The sequence below is a fragment of the Chelonoidis abingdonii genome, chromosome 2, assembly GCF_003597395.2.
Source record: "Chelonoidis abingdonii isolate Lonesome George chromosome 2, CheloAbing_2.0, whole genome shotgun sequence".
Taxonomy (NCBI): Eukaryota; Metazoa; Chordata; order Testudines; family Testudinidae; genus Chelonoidis; species Chelonoidis abingdonii.
Genome location: NC_133770.1, coordinates 97927671 through 97949221, shown reverse-complemented (window position 1 = coordinate 97949221; position 21551 = coordinate 97927671). Strand labels below are relative to the sequence as shown.

At 40.5% G+C, this 21551-nt stretch overlaps 1 protein-coding gene across 1 annotated transcript in view; it reads left to right on the top strand.

The window, feature by feature from the left end:
* Positions 1 to 11184: 11184 nt before the first annotated feature.
* Positions 11185 to 21551, top strand: part of LOC116832619 (mediator of RNA polymerase II transcription subunit 1-like) — a 26244-nt gene continuing 15877 nt past the window's right edge. The window contains exons 1-8 of the mRNA XM_075062000.1: positions 11185 to 11221; positions 13462 to 13565; positions 15013 to 15097; positions 15696 to 15750; positions 16177 to 16309; positions 17631 to 17659; positions 19869 to 19940; positions 20016 to 20090. Of these exons, the coding sequence (XP_074918101.1) occupies positions 11185 to 11221; positions 13462 to 13565; positions 15013 to 15097; positions 15696 to 15750; positions 16177 to 16309; positions 17631 to 17659; positions 19869 to 19940; positions 20016 to 20090 (590 nt within the window). The remainder of the gene's footprint in view (positions 11222 to 13461; positions 13566 to 15012; positions 15098 to 15695; positions 15751 to 16176; positions 16310 to 17630; positions 17660 to 19868; positions 19941 to 20015; positions 20091 to 21551) is intronic.

The following is a 21551-nucleotide window of genomic DNA, read 5'->3' as shown; positions in this document are numbered from 1 at the left end:
ATTAGATTTCTATTAGAGTGAGTACTGGTGGATTTTTTTAAGATACCCACCTGACTCTGATGATCAGCCAAAAATCTTACTATGGTCAGAACAGGCTTTTCAGGCTAGAGGGTTAATCAAGATGATCATAGTCTGTCTATAAACTTCTGTTTAGAAAGTAAGGGTCATATCTGAGAAGACTGCAGTTTTTAAACCAAAACTGGTGAAATCTTTCATTATATTGTCATAAGATGTTGAGAACAAAAGTGTGTTTGGAGTGGGTTTTGACATCTGGTGGTGTGGTGTGTGTGTATGTGTATGTGTGTGTTAGTGACTGGGAGGAACAGGTTGGGGAACATGTCATTAATTTTAAAAAGATTATTATTTTTAGTGAGGGCAAGAAAGACCAGAGCTTTCCTCAAGGGGAAGGAGAAGCAGAGGAAAGATATTCAAAAGACTGAATTTAGGTGCAGTGACAAGGTAAGAAGGAAGGGGTAGTCAGAAGTTGAGATGGTTCTATATTTTGTGGTCACTCAGTGCTCAGTCAGAGCAGAATGATTTACAGTAGCCATGTGAAACACACGGATAATTGAAGGAGATCACATTTCAGTGTTATAACAATATCTCAGGGGAGCTCCTTTTTAACTCCTTAATAACCATATCTTTTACTAATAAACCCTTGACTTATACAGAAATTTGTTTCAAAATTAAGAACAGCACAATTTAGTCCCATTACGTAAACACTAAACCCTGTTATATTATCGAAAGTGAGTACCTGGTCTGCATGTTTGGCTTATCAAACTGTAACACTTCAGTAGTCTAGTCAGTTCAGGATATCACTGGTAATTAGAGCTGGCTGAAAATTTTTGAACATTGTTTCAACAATGGATGCAGAGGATGGTGATGGGAGGGAGATCTGTGCAAAAATAATGAGGGAGGATGTGCAAAAAAATTTTTTTTTAATATTTTGACCAGCTGTACTGCTCATTGAACATTTTATAATCATTTAATGCTGCTCTCTGTGCTCACTTTTCTCCACAACGTCAAATCCCAGGCATTTAGCCAGTGTTTGGTCAATCTTTCCCTGGGATATAGCTTCTTTGGCCACCCTGTTTATTATGAGCTAATTTTTGCATCTCTCATAGAGCTTTAGAAAATGCATGGTAGGATATCACAGCATGGGAACATTCCAGTGAAGTCATTCTGATAAAATGCTCAATCCTATGAGCATGTTCATCCACACAAACTGACCTATCTTTGACCCTGCAAAACTAAATCAGAGAAATATGATAACCTGGGGCTAAATATCGCCAAATCCATGGAAGACCGAGGAAAACAGATGCAAAACATTCTGCATGTTTCAACATTAGCTGCTGTTTAGGAGTGGGAATAGTAGCAGCATGGAAGGAATAGGAGTATGACCTTCTATATGGACACAGCCTAGGGATAGCAGGGGATCCCAAGCCTACAGATCTTGGAGCATCTGTACAGAATGCCTGTTCTTTGGTAATGCCAGCCACCTACCTCAACAGGTGGGAAACTTGGTGACACTGGCTTCATTTGGGACAGTCCCTGCTGAACAAGGGAGAAGAACACAAGCAGAGGAGACGCAGGGTGTCCCTTACCTTCAGATTCTCTAGCCACCCATTCACTAGCTTGGGGAGGAACGGAGCTGATTGGTCCCTTGCCCTTTTTCATTAATTTAAACCCTAGCACAGATCATCTAAAGTCTCTTCTGGCTGTGTTTCAGCAGCTCTACTCTCCTTGTCCTGGACTGATAGCCTCAGAGCTGTGTTCTACAGATCACCTATTTTGGGGTCAGAGACAACTTTTTTCTTCCCATGGGATCAAATTGGCAGAGGCCTAAGAAATTTTTAATTTTCCTCGCCAGATTCTGGAGGTGCAGTTGAAGTTGAATAGGATTTAATAATTAATGATAGTACTCGGTAAGGATGTTAGTTCATTGCAGCTTGTGGCTGGTTTCTAGTGTGGTTAAAAGGCTAAAAGGTATGGTCCCCAGAAGTAAAATACCTGGGATTTCACTGATGGGCCTCAGGGGATGGGGATGATCTTGTGGTCTTTGGGGGCTGAGGTCCCCACTTTAGTACTCCCTGTCCCCCTTGAGTGGCGTGTGGTGGGTGGTAGGACTCAAAATAATGAGCTGAATCCTAGTGGTAGGATGAGGAGAATCTACCCCAAGTTACATGGTGGGAATCCTGTAACCCCTGAACTTGAACCACTTAACATGCCTGGGAGATAAGGTATGGTGACAGGGTGGGTAGCGCCCCTCCTCTGTGTTAAGTTTAATAAAGCTGCAGTGCACCACTTAAAATGCATCCCTGTGTTTGTTGTCCACATTTGCCACTGTGTCTCTGTCAATATAGCCAAGGTCTTCTAACATGTAACTGTGACTGAGTCAGCGCTGTGCTGTTGTTGGTCCTCTGGTCTGCAGCTTTGCACTACCTCCTGTTATGAAGCTGGGAGAAGCTGTGAATCAGATGTTAATGCTGCCTAGAATGTCTGCTCCTTAGTTTCACCATCTCTTTCCAGTCAGCCATGCACCCTGAAATCCCATGGAGCTCCAAATGTCCATTGTTGCTATGATGGAGCTACTACCAGTAATGTGAGTCAGCATGGTATGCTGCAACTGTTCTCCTCCTTTTGTGTTCCCTTACCCCTCTGGATCGATCTAAGTTATGCAACTTCAACTACTTGAATAACGTAGCTAAAATTGACATATTTAGATCAACTTACCATTGTGTCTTCACCGCGGTGAGTCGACTGCTGCCGCTCCCCCGTCAACTCTGTTTGCACCTCTCATGGCGCTAGAGTACAGGAATCAATGAGAGATTGCTCGGGGGGCCGATTTATCACATCTACACTAGATAAATCAATCCCCGCTGGATTGATCACTACCCGCCAATCTGGCGGGTAGTGAAAACATACCCCTAACAGGTAATCATCCACCTTCACTTCACAGAAGGAACGGACCTCTCCCACTGAAGTCAATGGAAATCCCATTTAAGTCAGTGGAATTCTTTTCATTGATTGTAGTGGGAATTGGATCACTTCTAAAAAAGCAGCTATTTTCCCATTAAATAAACATCTATGATTTTATTGACTCTTTTGCCAGTTAGATATAGTCATAGTTCTGCCAGTTGTCAATCATTTGAGATGACAAATGTCATTTTTATCCTGCAGCCCAAACTAAAAGGTTTTATATTTCATGGTAAGAAAACCGATTTCACAATATCCCTTTCCCCTTTCTGATTTAAAACTGAATATTTTTGAAAAGTGGGAAATGTGAGCACAGCTAACTTGCCATCTGGTCACACATTAGCAGTGATTGTACTTCTCTGGTTCATTAGACATTGGCATGCATGCAAAACACAAGAGAAGAGTCTATTGCAGTTCTAAAACACAGACAGAATCTTCAACGAAAACATGGAGCTTCCATATTTCCCACTGAATTCAGCATCCAGTTCTAACACTACAACTCCACTTTAAACTAGATTTATATATCAATTAATCTGCCCTTATATGCTTTTACAAAACAAATATTTTTCACTATTTATGTTTGTTTAATTTTTGCATTTCACTCAGTTTATAAAATGAAAATAGATTAGTCAAATTTACATTTGCTTAGAGTCATTTAATAATAAATTTCACTTTCAGGTTCTCATGCAAATGTGGGATTGCAAAGGCTTCAGTGGAACACTTATTGGGTTGTTTGTTTGTTAAATTGTTCCACTGGGATTTTAAAAAAATGTCATGGAAATATTTCTCTTGGTGCTAGGTTTTGTAAGAACTTATTTCTATAAAACCAGGGGCCTGATCCTCCACTACCTTGAACCTGTGTAATTATTTACACCTGTGCTAGGGGAGTGTAAAAATAAACTTTCTAACATAAGATCAACAGAACTATTTCTGTGAAAGTCTATTAAAATTCTCTGGACCAGTTTAAAACACAAAGTGCAAGGCAGTGAGAATCAGGTCCTGCCTGTCTTTACAGCTGTGAACTAGGATTTCTAGGCATGTGGCAATTGTCTGTTTTTGTCTCCCAGCACATGTACTAGCATGTATGTGTGTGTACAAAACGTTCATGGAAATGTTTAATGTGTTACTAACCACAGACTTAGACAATTTTATATTTGTCAGGTCTAGTGTTGCATAATAATTTAAATAGTAAGAATGCTACACTGAGAACTTCAGTTGTTTTAAATAATTTGATACTATGCAGTATAAAGATCATGCCATAGTGCCTGTGATAAGCCCTGCTGTGCTATTCGAGTACAGGGTACGAAATCCAAAGCCGCAAAAGCTTTTCTCTTTCAATTTATCTTTGTCTTATAATACACAGTGTATATATACACACAAAATATATATAATTTAAGACTGTAATTTTAGCTCAGGGTTCTAGTGACATACATGAATGAGCCACTCTCATCAGAAAATGCAGTCTGTGCAGCTTTACCATGCAAGAAATGCCAATTTTCCCTGTAAGATTTCAATAAATCCATCAGGGTTGAATAGATTCCATTTATCTAGGGAGCAAAAATAGAAAGAGGACAGAGTCACTGACTGCTTTTGAGAGCAACCTCCTATTCCAGCAGAAAATGTATATGCTGAGGATCTGCTGTGAGTCTATGGGTGGGCAGGCATTCCCACTGGAAGTGCTTGCTGAACTGCAAGCACTATGAGGGTGGTAGTATTTCCTATGCATGAACTGCTTTTCCTCTTTTAAGACTGGTGCACAATTATATTAAGTTTAACATGCCTTTTATTTTGAAAGTAATAAATGTATAGGAGGAGGTTTGCTTGCAGATTGACACCTTAAACAACAGTATTGAAGGAAATAAACCACAAATCTCAAGGACTGTGTGTTCTGAAGCAGTCTTACCCAATGAAAAATGTAAATGGCTTTCAACTTCCTCTGTCCAATATTAGGCATTAATAATAATAAATCAAAATATTGCTTGTATAGCTATGAAAATTTTTAAATATTTTTTAACAATGTAATAGTGAGAGAGGCAACATGGCCTAGTGGATAATGGACTACAATGGAACTCAAAGTGATCTCATTTCTGTTGTCTGGCTCGGATGTGGGATCTTGACAAGTCACTTCAGAGGTCTGTAGGTGGCTGACTCCTGTTGAAATTAATAGGAGTTAGCACCTAAATACCTTAGAGGATCTTGGCCTTCATCTCTCTGGGCTTCTGTTTCCCTTCACTCCCTTTTTCTGACTTATCTATTTAGAGTGTAAGCCCTTTAGGGCAGGGATGGTCTCTTATGCTTTTGCACTGCACCAGGTACAACGGGATCTGGATATCAATCAGTTGGGGTGCTACTGATATGCAAACAAATAATAAAAGATTAGATATGTTCAGGAAGCAAAATTCAGGTCCAGACTGTGAACATCCCAAATCTACCAAATCTAATAAATTGCAGGGTAATGAGATAAACTTCATTTATCATCTGTACTCTGCCCAATAATCTCTCTTTGCTGTATAACTTCTAGCATTCCAAAACTTCAGTTACACTTCAAATAAAAGCCATTTTTCTGGTCCCAAAATGTTTTCTTCTTTGAGTGTACAGAGAAGCTCAGAAGCCTGAGATGCAGTGTAAAATAATTAGTTCAGGAGTACTGGCAGGTTTAAAGTCAGATATTTCATGAATCATCAGGGCTAGGAAGGGTAGTTTCATCTCATTAGATTGCCAGGAATCCTGTACTTTCAATGGGATATAGCTCTTGACAGACTGTGAGAAATCAGAACATAGAAATTGCAACATTATTATGACTATAAAAGCTATTTGAGAAAATGTTATGAGTTTCTGGAAAGATATTAGTTAATAGTTACTTTGTAAGTTTATAGCACATAGAGATGATGTGACAGTGACGTATGGTATAAAGATTTTACTGGTACTGGTTTGGAGTGACCTACATTACTCACTCATGGCTTCATCACACCTGAATAATATGTCCATCCCAAAACTATACCAATAACACTTTTATACACATCACATACAGTTTCTCTTCTTCTCTGCATATAGAGAGAAAGAGAGAGAGGATCCTAGTCAAGTTCAACCAGAACATTTCAGCCCAACAATAGCTTAAGTCCACAGGCTTAAAGTAGACCCTCTGTCCTTTCAGCTGTCCCTTTTCTACCATGATAATACCATAAAAATATGGCAAATAAAATAGATACATGTTTCTGCTCTTAAATTTGTAATTATTTTCTTGCATTTCTTTTTTCTTTCCTTTCTATTGCTGTATTTTCTCTTCTCTATATTCCATTTTTTCCTCTTCTGCCTATTCATGTTTTAACTCTATCACTAATTATTTAACATCCCTTTCCCTTGGGTTAGTCCATTATTTTTCACCAGCTACTTTTTTCTTCCTTCATGTCTTCCTCACATTATCTCTGTTCTAGTGTGGCCTAGTGGATTGAGTACTGGATTTAATCTTAAAAGCTAGATTCAGGACTTACTTCCGGTGCAAGTCATTTTTCCCTCCTGTACCTTAATTTCCTCATCTGTAAAATGGGGATAATGATACTGACCTCTTTGAAAGCTACAGATGAAAAGCACCATGTAAGAGCTACGTATTATTATTCTGTAAGTCTCATCACCCTACCTCCTTCCTTCTATCTCCCAAGTGATCTCTATCCCTCCTACCTATTGCCCTGCCTGAATTTCCATCTCAGCTCTCCCTTGATTTCCCATTTATTTTGTCTTCCAGATGTAACATTTTCAATTTGGACCTAAAATATATCCTTGTAATTTTAATTCTGATCAGTTCTGCACAAATACCTTAATCTGAGCCTGATTGCATGCCTATTGCATTCAGCTGGAGCTAATCCATGGACTTCAGTGGTTGTTGGATCAGGCCATTTGTGAGCAGTTCCACTGATTTCAAATGAATACGGTACATGAATACAAAGCAGTAGAATCTGACCCTTAATTATTAAAATTCTGTAGTAAAGGTCAGAAGGACGGGAGATGGGGCGATGAGCAAGAAAATAGTTCCTGTACCAGTAATCAGTCATTCCCGTGGCCCCTAAAGCCTTGCCAAAGAAAACTGTGTGTGTATGTGTATGTGTGTGTGTATATATATATATATATAATGAAGCCTGGCCATGTTCACTCATGAGGGTATTCACACCAGGGTCTGGAGAGGAATTATGGCTGTTCCCCATCAACATGGGAAAGGCAATCCAAGCAATGAATACCCAGGGACAGCAATGCTGCCACCATGCAGGAATGTTTGATACTTCCCAATTATTCCCAGACTGAAAAATATGTCTATTAGATAAACTAGTGTAATTTCATTTTTACATTCATGATCATTTGCCACAAAACTATTTTGGTCCCATGTCTGTCTATAAAGCCTTAGCCTTCCAGTAGATGGGATTGTGTGATAATGAAGAGTGAGAGAAAAGCAGCCAAAGCTTAGCAGAGTTAAGTGGCTCACACTGTAGACTTAGAGTGGTAAGAGGCTGATTGTATAAGTTATGAAGTGAAATTGAATCCACCTATATAGTTCGAGTGAAGTGAAATACAGGCACTGAGATTTTGATACTCGGAAAAAAATCTTTTCTCGTGTACAAAATACTTATATCTGTAATTGTAGATATGAGGTAGTGGGTAAATGAAGGATTAAAAGCTACAGTGTAATGGTCATGGCTTTTAGCCATAAAGGTCTAGGCTGTGACCTTGTTCTTGAAAGCTAAGCAGGGTTGAGTTTAGCTAGTGCTAAAATGGAAGACTGGCCAGGCTATGTTAGGAAATGCTGTTGGTTGTTCAGTAGTTTTGGTGGATATTGACCATTGCTCCAGCAAAATGCTAGAGGGCATTATTCTGTCTTTTGAATGAGATTTAAAACTAGGTTCTAACCATTTCTGATTATGTTATGTTCCATGAAACGTTTTGAAAGAACAGGGTGTTAACCTTTATGTCCTGGCCAAATATCAGTTAAGGCCATCATATTTTGCATACCTAAATTTCTTCTGTAGTTTCAAATGTACATAGTGACTTTTTCCCACTGTCCTAAATTATTTGTGTAAAGTTACTGTGAGCTGTTATGCAGCTGTTGTATTCCAATCCACCACCATCCAACTGAGGACTTACATATAGAAAGGGCTTTTTTCCTCTCTTGGGAAAAGAGCTGAGAAAGTATTTGAACAAGCCTGATAAGAAATGTGTTACTGATTTATTGTTTATGTGCAAGATTCATATGCAAAGTTTCTATATTGGACATATTATTAATAGAAAAACAAACAATCCACTACCATTATATTAAAAAAATGAAAATCTCCGAACCTTTTCCAAATTGCTCCTGTTAAAAATATTGTTGAGTGTGTGAACAAGGGACCAAACTCTGTCCGTATTGCACGGTCACAAATCTGAAGTAACTTCACAGAAGCCAATAGTTATTTTGGATTCATGCTGGTGTACTGATTGAGAATGTGTATTGATCCTTTTGCAAAAACAAGAACAAGAGGACATTAAATGAAACGGGAAAACTACAGTAATACATTCAAACCTGATAAAAGAAAGTACTTTTTCATTGGATGCACAATTATCCTATGAAACTCATTGTCCCAAGAGATCATCGAGGTCAGGAACTTAGCAGGATTTGGAAAAGTGTAACAAGACTAACCAGAGTAACAGCGTTATCTCTCTCATATTCTGGGACCAACATGGCTACAACAACACAGCAAACAGAGTAATAATTACTAATTTATAAAAGAGCTCTGGAGGAGATATAAACCCATAAGCTTTGGGGCATAAACCAACCTCTAACTATTCAGATTTAGGATGATACTTTCCCTGAGGGGAAGTTATTCCACAATTACTCACTGCAAGGTTTCTTCATCAGAAGCTGCTGGTACCTACCACAGTCGGAGACAGGTTAGACTAGATGGGGGCCTACTCCTGTGATCTGGTATGGCGATTCCAATCATCTCATGTATTGAGAATAGAGTTTGGCCTGCTGCCTTTAATTTTTTTAATGACACAGCTTAATCATTTCATTTTTTGTAATTCTATAACTGGCTTCTTTTTTATTATTTAACATTTCTAAATCTGTTCTTGCGTATAACTTGATACAATAGTTCTGTACATGTCTGAACAATAGTTTTATGTGAGGAGCTTTCAATCAATATATAAGCTCCCGTTACTTGTGTATAATGATACCGCACATTATTTTTATGTAGCCAAGCAGAGAAGCACTGTTCCGAGACAAGCAGCATCCCTACAAAGGTTGGCAACAAAACATCCATATTCAGGCAGCACAAAATATAATATCTAAATAAAGTGATGAAAATTCAAGCCCAATAGAAAAGATTCTTTTATCCTCTTTTACAAAAATGTCTAAAGTGAATTTTAAGCTTATGAACAGTGCTAGATTGAGAGCACTGGAGGCTTACATCCTCTATTCTCAGAGCAGCTGCTACCAGAGAAGGCAAGCAGCACAAGCCTTCTCACTATATTTTGAAGGCATTCTCTTTTGCAGGGTGAGAGGGCTATTCATTCTGCATGCTCATTCATTTGATGAAATCCCATCAAAGTAAATGGAAAAATTCTCTAACTTCAGTGGGCTTTGGATCAGGCCCAGGAGCCTTGGCCTCTCTGATGAAAATTATCACTGGAGTACTCAGAACTGCTAATTGTTGTGGTATATTATGTGATGTACATCTATGTTCAGTAGAATTAGACTGAGATTTCAACTCATTTCACTCATGTCATCAAACAGTTCTTGGGCCTGCTTTTCAGTAAGAAATTCAGACAAATCCGAGCCAAAGAATGATTCTCTGTAATTGCTGAAAAAAAAAATTGTCCTAAATTTTCCAACAGATGCTCTATTTTTCACAGGTGAAGCTGACAATTATATTAGAAGTCACTTCAAAAAATGTCAAACTTTAGCTTTTCAGAGGCTGAGACTAAAGTATACCTAATAAGAGTACAATTGGGTAGCTGGGCATTCACTTAATTACATCTTCAGCATAACTGAGCACCTCATTTTGCAAACAGTGACTTAAGCATGTAACTTCATCCTACTGCATGCTTAAAATACATTTGTTTGTATTCTGTGGTTCTGGCACCTGTATTTGTGGGATAAGGCCTTGATTTTCAAAAGTTTGTCCCACTTCCCACAAGACAATTAGGCCCCGATCATAGGCATAGTTTGACTCCTGTATTGGGGAGGGAGAGTTCCAGTCAGGTCAAAGGAGCCGCATGTGGGTGAGGGCAAATTCCAAGCCACCTCGATGCTTGCAGTTTTGGGGGAGGAATGCCCCCCTGCCACCTCTAAACTAGGCCCATGGCCCTGATCCTGCAAATGCTTACTGCATAACTTGGAGTTATTCTACTGAAGTCAATCGGACTGTTCATATCCTACTCATGCACTTAAGTGTTTGCAGGACCATTACCTTTATATGTTATGAGTCTGACTTCACAGTATAAGTGGTGATAACGGTGTGAAGGCATTGTTTAAAACAAACAAAAGAACAAGGCAAATAGTACCATACATCTAAACAATACCATATGATGTAGACAAGACACCTTCAGACAGTCTTGCATTCCTTCCAGTGTTGGGCTGCCCTTCAGAGCAAAGACTCCATAACGCCTCCGTTTAGGGATGAAGTTTAAGGACAGTGCTTGAGATGAAACCTTGTGTTGGGGGGACCTCAGCCCATCCCTTGTGCGCTCTATGTGGGAGTGGTGTGGGTCCCTGAGGCCAACAGAGGAAGTATGAAGAGAAATAGTGGTAGCTGGCCTGGGGAACAGCCACTAGGCCACAAATCCAGTGGCAGTTGGACACCATGCAAATAGCATGGAAGGTTACATCCTTTACTTCAGCTCCTAGACTGGAAGGTCAGCTCTGGGGTGGGAGCTTAACTGCTTTATTATGAATTCCTCCCCCATGTGTTTATATAGTCTCCCTCCTGGGGCACAAAAGGATGGGAGACAGTACTTTCTGTGGGGAACTGAATTTAGAGGGGGTATTCAAATTTACAGGGAGGGGTTGGAAAATGACTAAACTGGGAAGGTGTATAGGAAAATCCCTGAGTGGGAGGGAGATGGGGGTGTTGCAGGGAGTGTTGCAATCTCTGTTATCTCCGGGTTGAACAAAATAGGAAGGATAAGCTTTTGCTTTGTATCTCTTCTCCTAAGTCTGGGCTAAGGGGCGGGCATTTTGCTGTCATGAGTTTCCGTTTCCCCCTTCTGAGGTATGGAGTAGGTAGGTGGAAGGGGATTTTGCCGTGTGTTAGGCTTTCTCTCGAGAAGGGGCGGGCATAGGGTTTTACTGTGTGTGAATGAGACATTTAAAATCTCCCTCGATCAGCTTGTCTGCGCTACAGGACAGAGCAGCAGCCCCTGGCTTGGGGGAAAGTTCTTGCTCGGGCTGCGCTGGGTGTGGGGGAGACTCACGGGCTTTTCACGTGCCCTCTGTGGCTCCGGCTCATTAGGAAGCATTTCCAGTGAATGGGCCACAGTTGCTGCTGCAAGTATCCGGGGGCGAAGGGGGCGCCAGCGGCTGAGAACCCAGCCCAGCAAACAGCCGGGAGATGCAGAGGATGCAGCTTCTCCCCAGTCCCAAGGAGAGGAGGGAGCAGATGTCCCTCTGCTCCTGGCCCCAGCCAGGTTCCTGCGGCAGTGAGGCAGGGTCCCAGGAGGCTGGTAAATGAGGGTGGCCCGGGGGCAGGGTGGCCCTGAGAGGAAGGCGCAGCAGGGCTGAGGCTCTGGTCGCTCCTGAGGCTGGGATTTTACAGCTCAGCGGAGTTGAGGAGACAGGGAAGATGTGGTTGTTTTGTTTACCCGCAAACTACTTCCGCATGTTCGGTACTTGGGATCTGAGCTCCTGCTTGCCCCCAGCCTCTCCGAGCTGCCACTGTGTCACCAAACAACCCCGCTCCAGTCCGCGCCGCTTGTATTCTGTGGGTACATTGCACACCCTGCCCCAAATGCCTCCCACGTGCATAGTGTGCTTGCACTGAACGCTGTGGGGGTAGGCAGCTGTGCGCAGGGGCATCATGCACAACTAGGAAAGCTGTGTGTAAAAAGCCCCTCTGATGTGTCCCCTCTATTATCCCTACCTGTGAGCTTGGGGGGGAGAGGAATTTCCTCCCTTCTGATATTATTCGAGAAAGTTTGCAATGTGGCTATGAGCTCAATCAGTTAGGATGAGGGGAAGATACTCCTCTCTCCAACTGTTGGGAGTGACTTTTACTCTCTTTGTGTTTGGAATGCTCCTGGTTGCACCAAGTGACATTTATTGTCAGGATAGCTCCTAGACCTTCCTGCTTGGGCTCTGTTTCCCACCACTGATCCTCATCTAGTGCCACAGAGGTGGAGCCAGTTTGAATGCTTCCTATACCCATTTCATAATCTACAGGTGGACCTAATTAATGCTAAAGTGATCAGTGTGGGGTCAGGTATCAGCTCTCAGTTAGGGCAGCTACTGTTGCCTGGCTTCTCCCCTGGTCAGACAGACCCCTCCTGTTGTCTCCCTGGTTGTTGTTTGAAGGGCCCTGGTGGCCTGCTCTCCAGAGAGGAATGAGTGACCCCACCATTGCTACCTCCTTGGGTCTCCTGGCTAGTTGGTTGGTTGGCTGGCTGCAGCTGCTTCTCAGCTGCTGGTGGTGTCCTGGAGGAGGAGGGGGAGCTGTGTGTGGAGCTGCTGCAGGACATTGTGGAGGGGGGTACTATTACTGGACTGAGTGATTGTATCTTCTCTGCTCCTGTGGTGGTGACTGCTGCTTTGTTGGGGCGGGGGGAGTGACTGAGGGTACCAAGTCTACCCTGGTAACCTGGCCTGACTTCATAGAGGACCCCTTCCCTATACCCATCCCCTTGAACCCCGTGCCTGGTCAAAAGGTGTAGCATTGTGGTGGCTTAACTGCTGGGGCCCTGATCTAAGTCTGGTTCCTGCCCTTGGTCCTGATCCTGTTCCTGTTGCAGTTTCTACCCTTCCTCTTCCCATGTCACTGCCGGCCCCGGGGTTGTCTTTTCTCCTTTTTCCATTGACACCCCCCAAGAGGTGGTTTTTGTTTTCCCTTCTCCCTGACTGCCTTTGTCCTCAGCTGCTGCCTCTTGTGCCAGGGATCAAGACAGAGTCTGCCCCCTGTTTGCCCATCTCTGTAGGCTAATTAAGTCTTCAATAAGCTCCATGTCGGCATGAGGTTCTGTCTACGTGGAAGTGAAGTCTACATTTGCTTGCACAAAAAGATGTAGAAGAACAAAGCTAACACACAGAAATGCACCCTGAGAAATGTCAACACTGCCTATTATGATTAAATTATTGTATACAAAATTCAAATCCATCTTTCCTCTGTTTCCTTACTTGAAGTGCAACATCTGTGAATTTATCTATACAGTTTAAGTAGAATGGGTATAATGAACAACCCATTTTCTTTTTACTGATAAAGTAACCTGTAAAATACAGTATTGCATGTTAGAAAATTTCAAAATATTTTCCAGATCCTGTGAAAGTTATTTCAATAAATGCTTTAATGGACAAGCTGCATCTAAAATATGCACAAAAACCATGGATTGAAACTCTGAAACTTGTACGTCTATGCATGGTAAGAAATATCAGCAAGTTTGTTGGCAGCTGGATAAGATGAGGGTCTTTGACCAAAGGGCAAACAACAGAAAAGTCTCTAATCTGAAATTTTTCTGGGACTTTTTTTTTAAGGTGAAGCTTTTTCATGGAGCTTTCTTACACCTATGAAAGCCTGATTTCTGTTCCTTAGAATTGACGTGGATACTTTAAAACCGTGCAGGGAGTTGCTTTCCATTAACAATGTTGGGCCAAATGCAGGTCTTGTTTGATAATCTTAGCAATTTTCATAATACTTCTTAAGGGCTTGAGGTCTTCTCAGTTTTTGACTTCAGTGGGAGTTGGCCTCAGTTAGAATGACTGAGCCCGAAAGTTGTGACCCCACAAAGACTTAGACACACCCTTAACTCTACGCATTGTGAATAGTCCCAGTTAAGCATGTGCATGAATCATTGCTGGCTTAGGACCTACGTAAGGAGCTCAGGATTAGCCATTTATGGCAGACTGCGGGTCAGTTGGGAGACCCCTGCTTATATTATCTTTTATAATTTTAACTTTTAAGGTACTAGTCGTTTTAGTTCTCCATGTTGGTTACTCTATTTTAAGTATCTCCTTGTATAAACTATGGTGGCTCCAGCACAGTCATGAATACTGCCTAGAAAGAACAAATCACATTTGTGTCCATGTCCTCCTATGCTCTTTATTAATATTTAACTAAAATATCCACTTAACAAAAATGGGAACATAATTTTGCTGATTGATTTTGGAGGTCTTTAGACAGCGACTGCCAGCAAGGAGGCTTGGAGGTCCTAATTTCTAATTAGCGTCACATTTTCAAATAGGACTTGGCCCTGATCCTGTAAATGCTTAACGCAATTGAGTCCTTAGTTACTGCTCATTCATTTTTTACTCAGACACACTCTTTCTGAAGCCAAGAACTCAATAAAGACTTCTGGATTGGCCCCTAGGAAGCCTGGTGAAAGTAGTTCAGATTATCAAACAAGGCCTGAATGTGGCCCAAAGAGTTTATGGATAGCAGTCCCTGTGCTATTTTAAGTACTTAAGACTATAAGCTCTTTGTTCTGTTTGTACAGCACCTAATACAGTGGGGTCCTGCTCCACAACTTGGGCTCGTAGGTGCTATGGTAATACAAATAATTAAAAAAGGCTTTATGTCAATTGCTACAGTGTTAAGAGTGTCAGTCTGTTTAATTCAATGGGATTACTCTAGAACTGGGTATTATTATTACTCATGCATAAAGTTACTCATGTGTAAGAGTTGGCAGAATCGGAGCTGTGGTGAACTGCTTTCACCTCCATGTGAAATTACAGAATTCTTTTTGGAGTGAAATAGCTGCTGCTTTTAGTTTGGATTGGGTTTGAATCTTTTCTAATTCATAAACAGAATCCAGTTTCTTTTTGACTGGTGATGTTTGAAATTATCTTTTTTTCCTCCCATATTGTGCTAGGATAAACCACCTCGAGGTTCTGTTAGTGTTACCCCACATCATCCTTTACTCTCTTGCTTGGAGAAGATACAGAGAACTTTAAATGGTAACAAGATGCAAGAAAATTCATAATCCATCATCGAACGTTCCATGAAATTGCCTGTATCAGGGTGGAGGGAATGTAGGAGGAGTGGTGGTTGATTGGGCACGACCTCGATATGAATAGAGGGTTCCAATCAGGATTAAGATTTTATTGTGCTAGAAACTGTATAAACACAGAGGGTAGACGTTATCGCTTGTATTATCTATACTAGTATAATCAGGGGTTGGCAATCTTTCAGAAGTGGTGAGCTGAGTCTTCATTTATTCACTCTAATTTAAGGTTTCGCGTGCCAGTCATACATTTAACATTTTTAGAAAGTCTCTTTCTCTAAATCTATAATGTATAACTAAACTATTGTTGTAAATAAGGTTTTAAAAATGTTTAAGAAGCTTAATTTAAAATTAAATTAAAATGCAGAGCCCCCCAGACCGATGGCCAGGACCTGGGCAGTGTGAGTGCCACTGAAAATCGGCTCACGTGCCGCCTTCAGCACGTGTGCCATAGGTTGCCTGCCCCTGAGTTAAATCATACTTTCTGAAGCAAAATAATTGCCATTTTTTCTAGTACATTGAAATCTGATTAAATAATTTCCCCCTTTCAGCTAAATCTTTGTCTACTGTGATGAGCAGATTGGAATTTTTATCCAAACAAAGGGGGTAAGTTTGTTTATGCATTAAATGTAAATTAAACAGAACTACCTCAGATCCAGTGAGAATTACTGTATGGATGATTTAACATTTTGTGAACTTTCTTGGATTGACCTTCTAATGGGCTGTGTTATGTAGAACAAAAAGAGGATATGTAACTGTTTCCTCTTAATGAGTTATTTGTGGCATTCTTAGAAGTGGTTGTTCTGGTGGGGTTGAGGACGCCATGTAAAGACTAAGGTAAATATTTGCTAAACACCAATGCAAATCAAAGAAGAGAAGACCAAAAGTACATTCTCTGGTTGGATAGTTATCAGATGCTAAGCCAAGGAACAGCTATCTTAGAGCAGTGAACATTTCCAAATAAAATAAACTGGCCTTCTTTCTTCACACAACAAAACTTCCAGGTAGACAATGCTTCTTCCTTTTCTGTAGGTTGAAATTTCACATAAGCCCCAATGGAACAGCTTGCTATTTAACATCAGACATGTTCTATGTAGAAGTTCAGTTGGAGAAAGATGGAAAGGTGATAGATGTAAAATTGGCTCACCCTGGAGAAGCTCCTGTGGTAAAGTTGATCTGTTTTTGTTTTTGGTTTTTTTGGTTATCATGCTCCTTGTGTAACAAAACATAATCTTGTTTTTTATGGCTCTTTTTTCTGAAAGTGACTCATAATGGGATCCTTGTAACTGGCTGGAAAAACACCAACTAAGATACTTCTCTGCTATTGAACAAACTTCCATTTGACTGTTACACTAGCTGGCATAAATATACCTGTATACCTAAATGTATTGTTAATGTTTGTCTAGTTCCTAAAAGACAAGAGTCCACATAGCAATTGGTACTTAGAATCCTTTTTAGCATTTTAAATGACAGTGATTCAACAGGTAAGCAGGCTGAGCTATTCTCCTAGTTAGATAATGGCTTTTGTACTGCTTTTTACATCTTCAGAGTACTATAATGTGTTGTAGGGCGCTCTTGTGAGTTGTTCGTTAAAATTCTACCACCAAGCATAAGGGAAGAGTGGGACGATTTCTCTGCTTCTTATTTCCTCTTTAAATATTGCTATATCCAGACCTTCCACCAGGTATCTATCCCTTCTTAAAGCCCTACAAAAGTTGAACACTTATGTTCAACATCCAAAATATATTCCTCAGATGCTAAAAATTCCAGTAAAGTGCAGTTTAATATGTATTCCCAGAGGGCGTGTTTTAATTATTGTTATGAGAATTTCTCAGCCATCTTCAATACACATGCACACATTCCTGCTAATAGGGATTATTACAGGGAAGTCTCTTTTTCTGGGAGTCCCTTGTTAAAATATTGATAACATCACTGTGTACTAAAAGCATTGGTGCTGCTGTTTATTATTAGGTGAAACAACCTGGTGGGGAAAGTGGAGAAACTTGTGCTGCCAGTGCGGTTGTTCTGTGGCTAAACGGAAGTGTGGAGGACTTCAGGGCAGTCAGCCCAAAAATCTGAAAATAATACAAATTAACTCAAAATAAACTGGAACAAATGTGTCTAGCAAGGAAAATCTGTCATTTATGTTGGGTTATCTTATTAAGAGTGGAAGTACATATTCAGAGAACCTCACCACAATAGTTGCCAATAAAAAAACTGGCAAATGGATTTTAGAAATAACTTATTTGATAAATTCTATCTTGGGTAGCTGTCAGTCACACAGCCATTCTTTTCCTAGTATTCTCATATTAAGATTTTGGCATAACTAACTATATAATAAGATTTTGATTTCTGTGAGGAAATTTTGTTGAGTAAAATGAAGAATGTTGTTGTCACCAGTAAAATGTTTACAGAGGTGCTAGGAAGGGTGCTAGGATAGTCTGACCTTTTAATTAATTAATTTTATTTTAATTTTTTTTCTCTAGGTTTGTGATGATCTAGTGCAGTTTCTAAGGTATAGACTTGCTTAGAATTCCTTGGCTGATTGGAAGGAAGTTTTTTAATAGTCTTGAACCTATTTTGAAAATAATTTCTGAAACATTTAAGTTAGCATTGTATTTTAAAGGGAATAGTAAAAGAGTTTTCTCTTCTAAACATCCTAATATCAGGAAGCTACATATTGCTGAAAACTTGAGATATAAGTATGAAACCAGAAAGTGATTGTTTTAATTTCCTCTTTCTTCTTATCAATGTCCTTGTTTAAACATATCTATATTAAAAAATCAGCCCTAATGCTTCATATTGGAGGGCTTTTTTGTTTTTAATCCTTTATAGTCTGTAAACTAAAGGGGAGGAAATACAAACACAGCTTAGAAAATAACTGCAGGCAAAAGGTATGTTTACTTCTGGAGTAACTGTGTAAGCAGATGCGGCTCCATTAAATTCAACAATATTTATTGGCTCTTTCTATCAGTTGAACACATATAATGTATGTTTATCTTACAAGGACTGCAAGGCTACATAACACAATTTAAACCCTTCTTTATTAAAGAGTGGACAATACATATAAAATAGTAAAAAATATGGTTTTTGACTAGTAGTGAAACATATGGATCCTTAAAATGATTTTCCAAATATTATTGCTACATAGATTAGCTTTTGTTGTATTCAGACCCTGAACTGACACTCCCTCGATTTTTATTTTTTTCTTCTTTCTTCTTTCTTCAGTTCTTCATCAATCTTCTACTGTGGCAGTGCAAATAAATCAGAATAATCTTTTTCTTTTTCATAATGTGAAGGGAGAAAGGGTTTTCACATTCCCACTAGCGATATTTCTAGAGAATGTTGTGCAATGGATTTAAAAATTCTTACTGCCAAATATTTCTTGACCTGTCTAAACATTTCCTGTTCCAAAAGTGACCTTCATTTTAAAGACTAGCTGAAAAGCTCATTAGATTTTTATAATATACTTAAACCAAATTTGGTCAACTGCTGTTTCCAATGAGTATATTTCAGTGACTGTGGTATTTCGCATGTGTTTTTTTTTTTTTTTTTTTACTGGAATAAAAAGGACAAGGATGGGTAGGAAATGGACAGACATATACTTTGTCTTTCTTCTACCTGAGGGCCTGCACTGCATATTGGTCATCTTAAATACTATTTGTCTCAAACTGAACGATTAGCATCTCTGATTTCATACATATAGCTAGTTGAGTTCAAAACTTTCTTTTTCTCACTCACTCACCTTTGGTGGGGGTAGTAGTACCTTTATAAAGTGCATCAAATGTTTTGCTCCCAATTATGATCTTAAAAGGTGATGTGTAGTTACCATATGTAGTGATAAGGGGGAAAGCGCACTAAACCACTCCGTTAGAGTATGCCATTCAATCTAACTCCATCTCAGATATTCATTACCTTATGGTCTTTAATTGGCTAATGGTGGACCCTATTAAGTAGTATTACATTTAATACTCTTCCATTTTTATAAAATCTTACATTTGTGGGCCTCAAACCACTAGTGAAATAAGATTAACAAATATGCCTGTGAAGTACAGAAGTATTGCTATCCCCATGTTTTAGATGGGGAAAACTGAGGCAGAGAGAAATTAAATGATTTACGTTAAGTTTCTGGTTGGAGAGAGAATTTGGTCTGGTGGTGAAATCAGGAGATTTAGAGTCATATTCCTGGCCCTAACGCTGACTTTGTGTATCCTTGGGCAAGTTGCTTATCCTCTGTGTTTCAATTTACCCATTCAGACTGTTTAAAAGTTTGTTTATTTCACAGGGGTGTTAGGAGATATAGCGTGAATAGAGAACCTGGAGACGTTTTGATGAAAGAACTATCTATGGGTTCATTGTATTATGGGGGAGTGTTAGTGCACGACTAACTGTATTGAAATGTCAAGAAGTGATGTTTCTAGCTGATAAGTTACATTTCCAGCTGTCAGATACATATACCATGCCTGTTGATTGCTTTCAGTGATGCATACTTAAGTAATGTCATATTTAATTGCATTGCTTTGTGCCTGAGTCAAGACTTCATATTTCCTGATACATTCTTAAAAAGTCTTAACAACATTGTGAAATGCCAAATATTGTAACCAGGTTTACGTCACTGTCTCTATGCACTGTATGAAATATTTCCATCTCCCTATATAAAGCTGTATGGTGTGTTTCATTCATCTTTTGGTATTTTGGCTGTAATAATTGTTCTTTATTGTTAGGATGAAGAATTATGATGCCTTTGGAAAGATTCTAGAAGGCCTGTTAAATCTGTATCAAATTCCAGGAAATAGGTTGTATATCTTAAATATAATTAGCTTTTATTTGTCAAATATTTAATTCTTAATAATCTGTATTCTCTTTCCTAGTGACATGAAAGCTAAGGTATATCTTGCCTTGCAATCTTTGGAAAAAGATCTCCATTCAATGTCCCTTCTGTACAGGTAATCTTGAGTACATAGGGCTTTTGGTTTTATTTATTTATTTATTTATTTTGCAATATGAAATTGGTATAATAGAATTGCTCACAGCAGTATACATGGATATTGGGTTTTCTCCCAGTGGGAAGCCAGAAATCTTTGCCATGGTGCCAACTTCTCTTGGGGACCTCGGGAGGCCATCTAGTCCAACTCCCTGCTCAAAGCAGGACCAACTAAATCATCCTAGCCGGGGCTTTGTCAAGCCGGGCCTTAAAAACCTCTAAGGATGGAGATTCCAGTACCTCTCTAGGTAACCCATTCCAGTGTTTCACCACCCTCCTAGTGAAATAGTTTTTACTTATATCCATCCTAGACCTCCCCCATTGCAACTTGAGAGCTTTGCTGCTTGTTCTGTCACCTCTGAGAGCAGTCTAGCTCCATCCTCTTTGGAATTCCCCTTCAGGTAGTTGAAAGCTGTTATCAAATCCCTCCTCACTCTCTTCTCTTCTGCAGACTAAATTAGCCCAGTTCCCTCAGCTTCTCCTCATAAGTCATGTGCCCCAGCCCCCTAATCATTTTCATTGCCCTCCACTGGACTCTTTCCAATTTGTCCACATCCTTTCTGTAGTGGGAAGGGGGGCGGGCCCAAAACTGGACACAATACTCCAGATGTGACCTCACCAGTGCCGATCTGCTGGCAGTGTTCTTACTAATGCAGTCCAATGTGCCGTTAGCCTTCTTGGCAGCAAGGGCACACTGCTGACTCATATCCAGCTTCTTGTTCATTGCAGACGGCAGGTTCTTTTCTGCAGAACTGCCGTTTCGCCAGTTGGTCCCCAGCCTGTAGCAGTGTATGGGATTCTTCCGTCCTAAGTGCAGGATTCTGCACTTGACCTTGTTTAACCTCATCAGATTTATTTTGGCCGAATCCTCCAGTTTGTCTAGGTCACTCACCCTATCCCTACCCTCCAGTGTATCTACTTCTCCCCCCCAGTTTAGTGTCATCTATGAACTTGCTGAGGGTGCAATCCATCCCATCATTCAGATGATTAATGAAGATGTTGAACAAAACCAACCCGTGGGGCACTTCGCTTGATACCAGCTACCAACTAGACATCGAGCCCAGTGGCGTAGTCAGGTTTTAAGTGTAAGGGGAGCAAACATAAAAAAGGCACCCTCATTTGGCTCCTCTTCTGGCCACGCTTCACTTGGCTCCTCCTGTTTCCCCCCCCCGATTAACCCCGGACTGGCTCAGGACTCCTGCGGGCTTCCTGGGGGGTGCGAATACCCCCCCGCGGTCCCGGGAGAGTCTCTCCTGTCCAGCGTGCTCTGCAGGTATCCCTCGCCGGGCTGTGTGGACCGGCCCCACCTGCAGAGTCCTGTCCCCCTTGCCCCAGACTCCAGGCTCCTGTGCCGCACCAGGGAGACAGCATGGCCTGCGCCCCTGCCCTGTGGGCCCAGCCCCGGGGAGCCCCTCACCCGGAC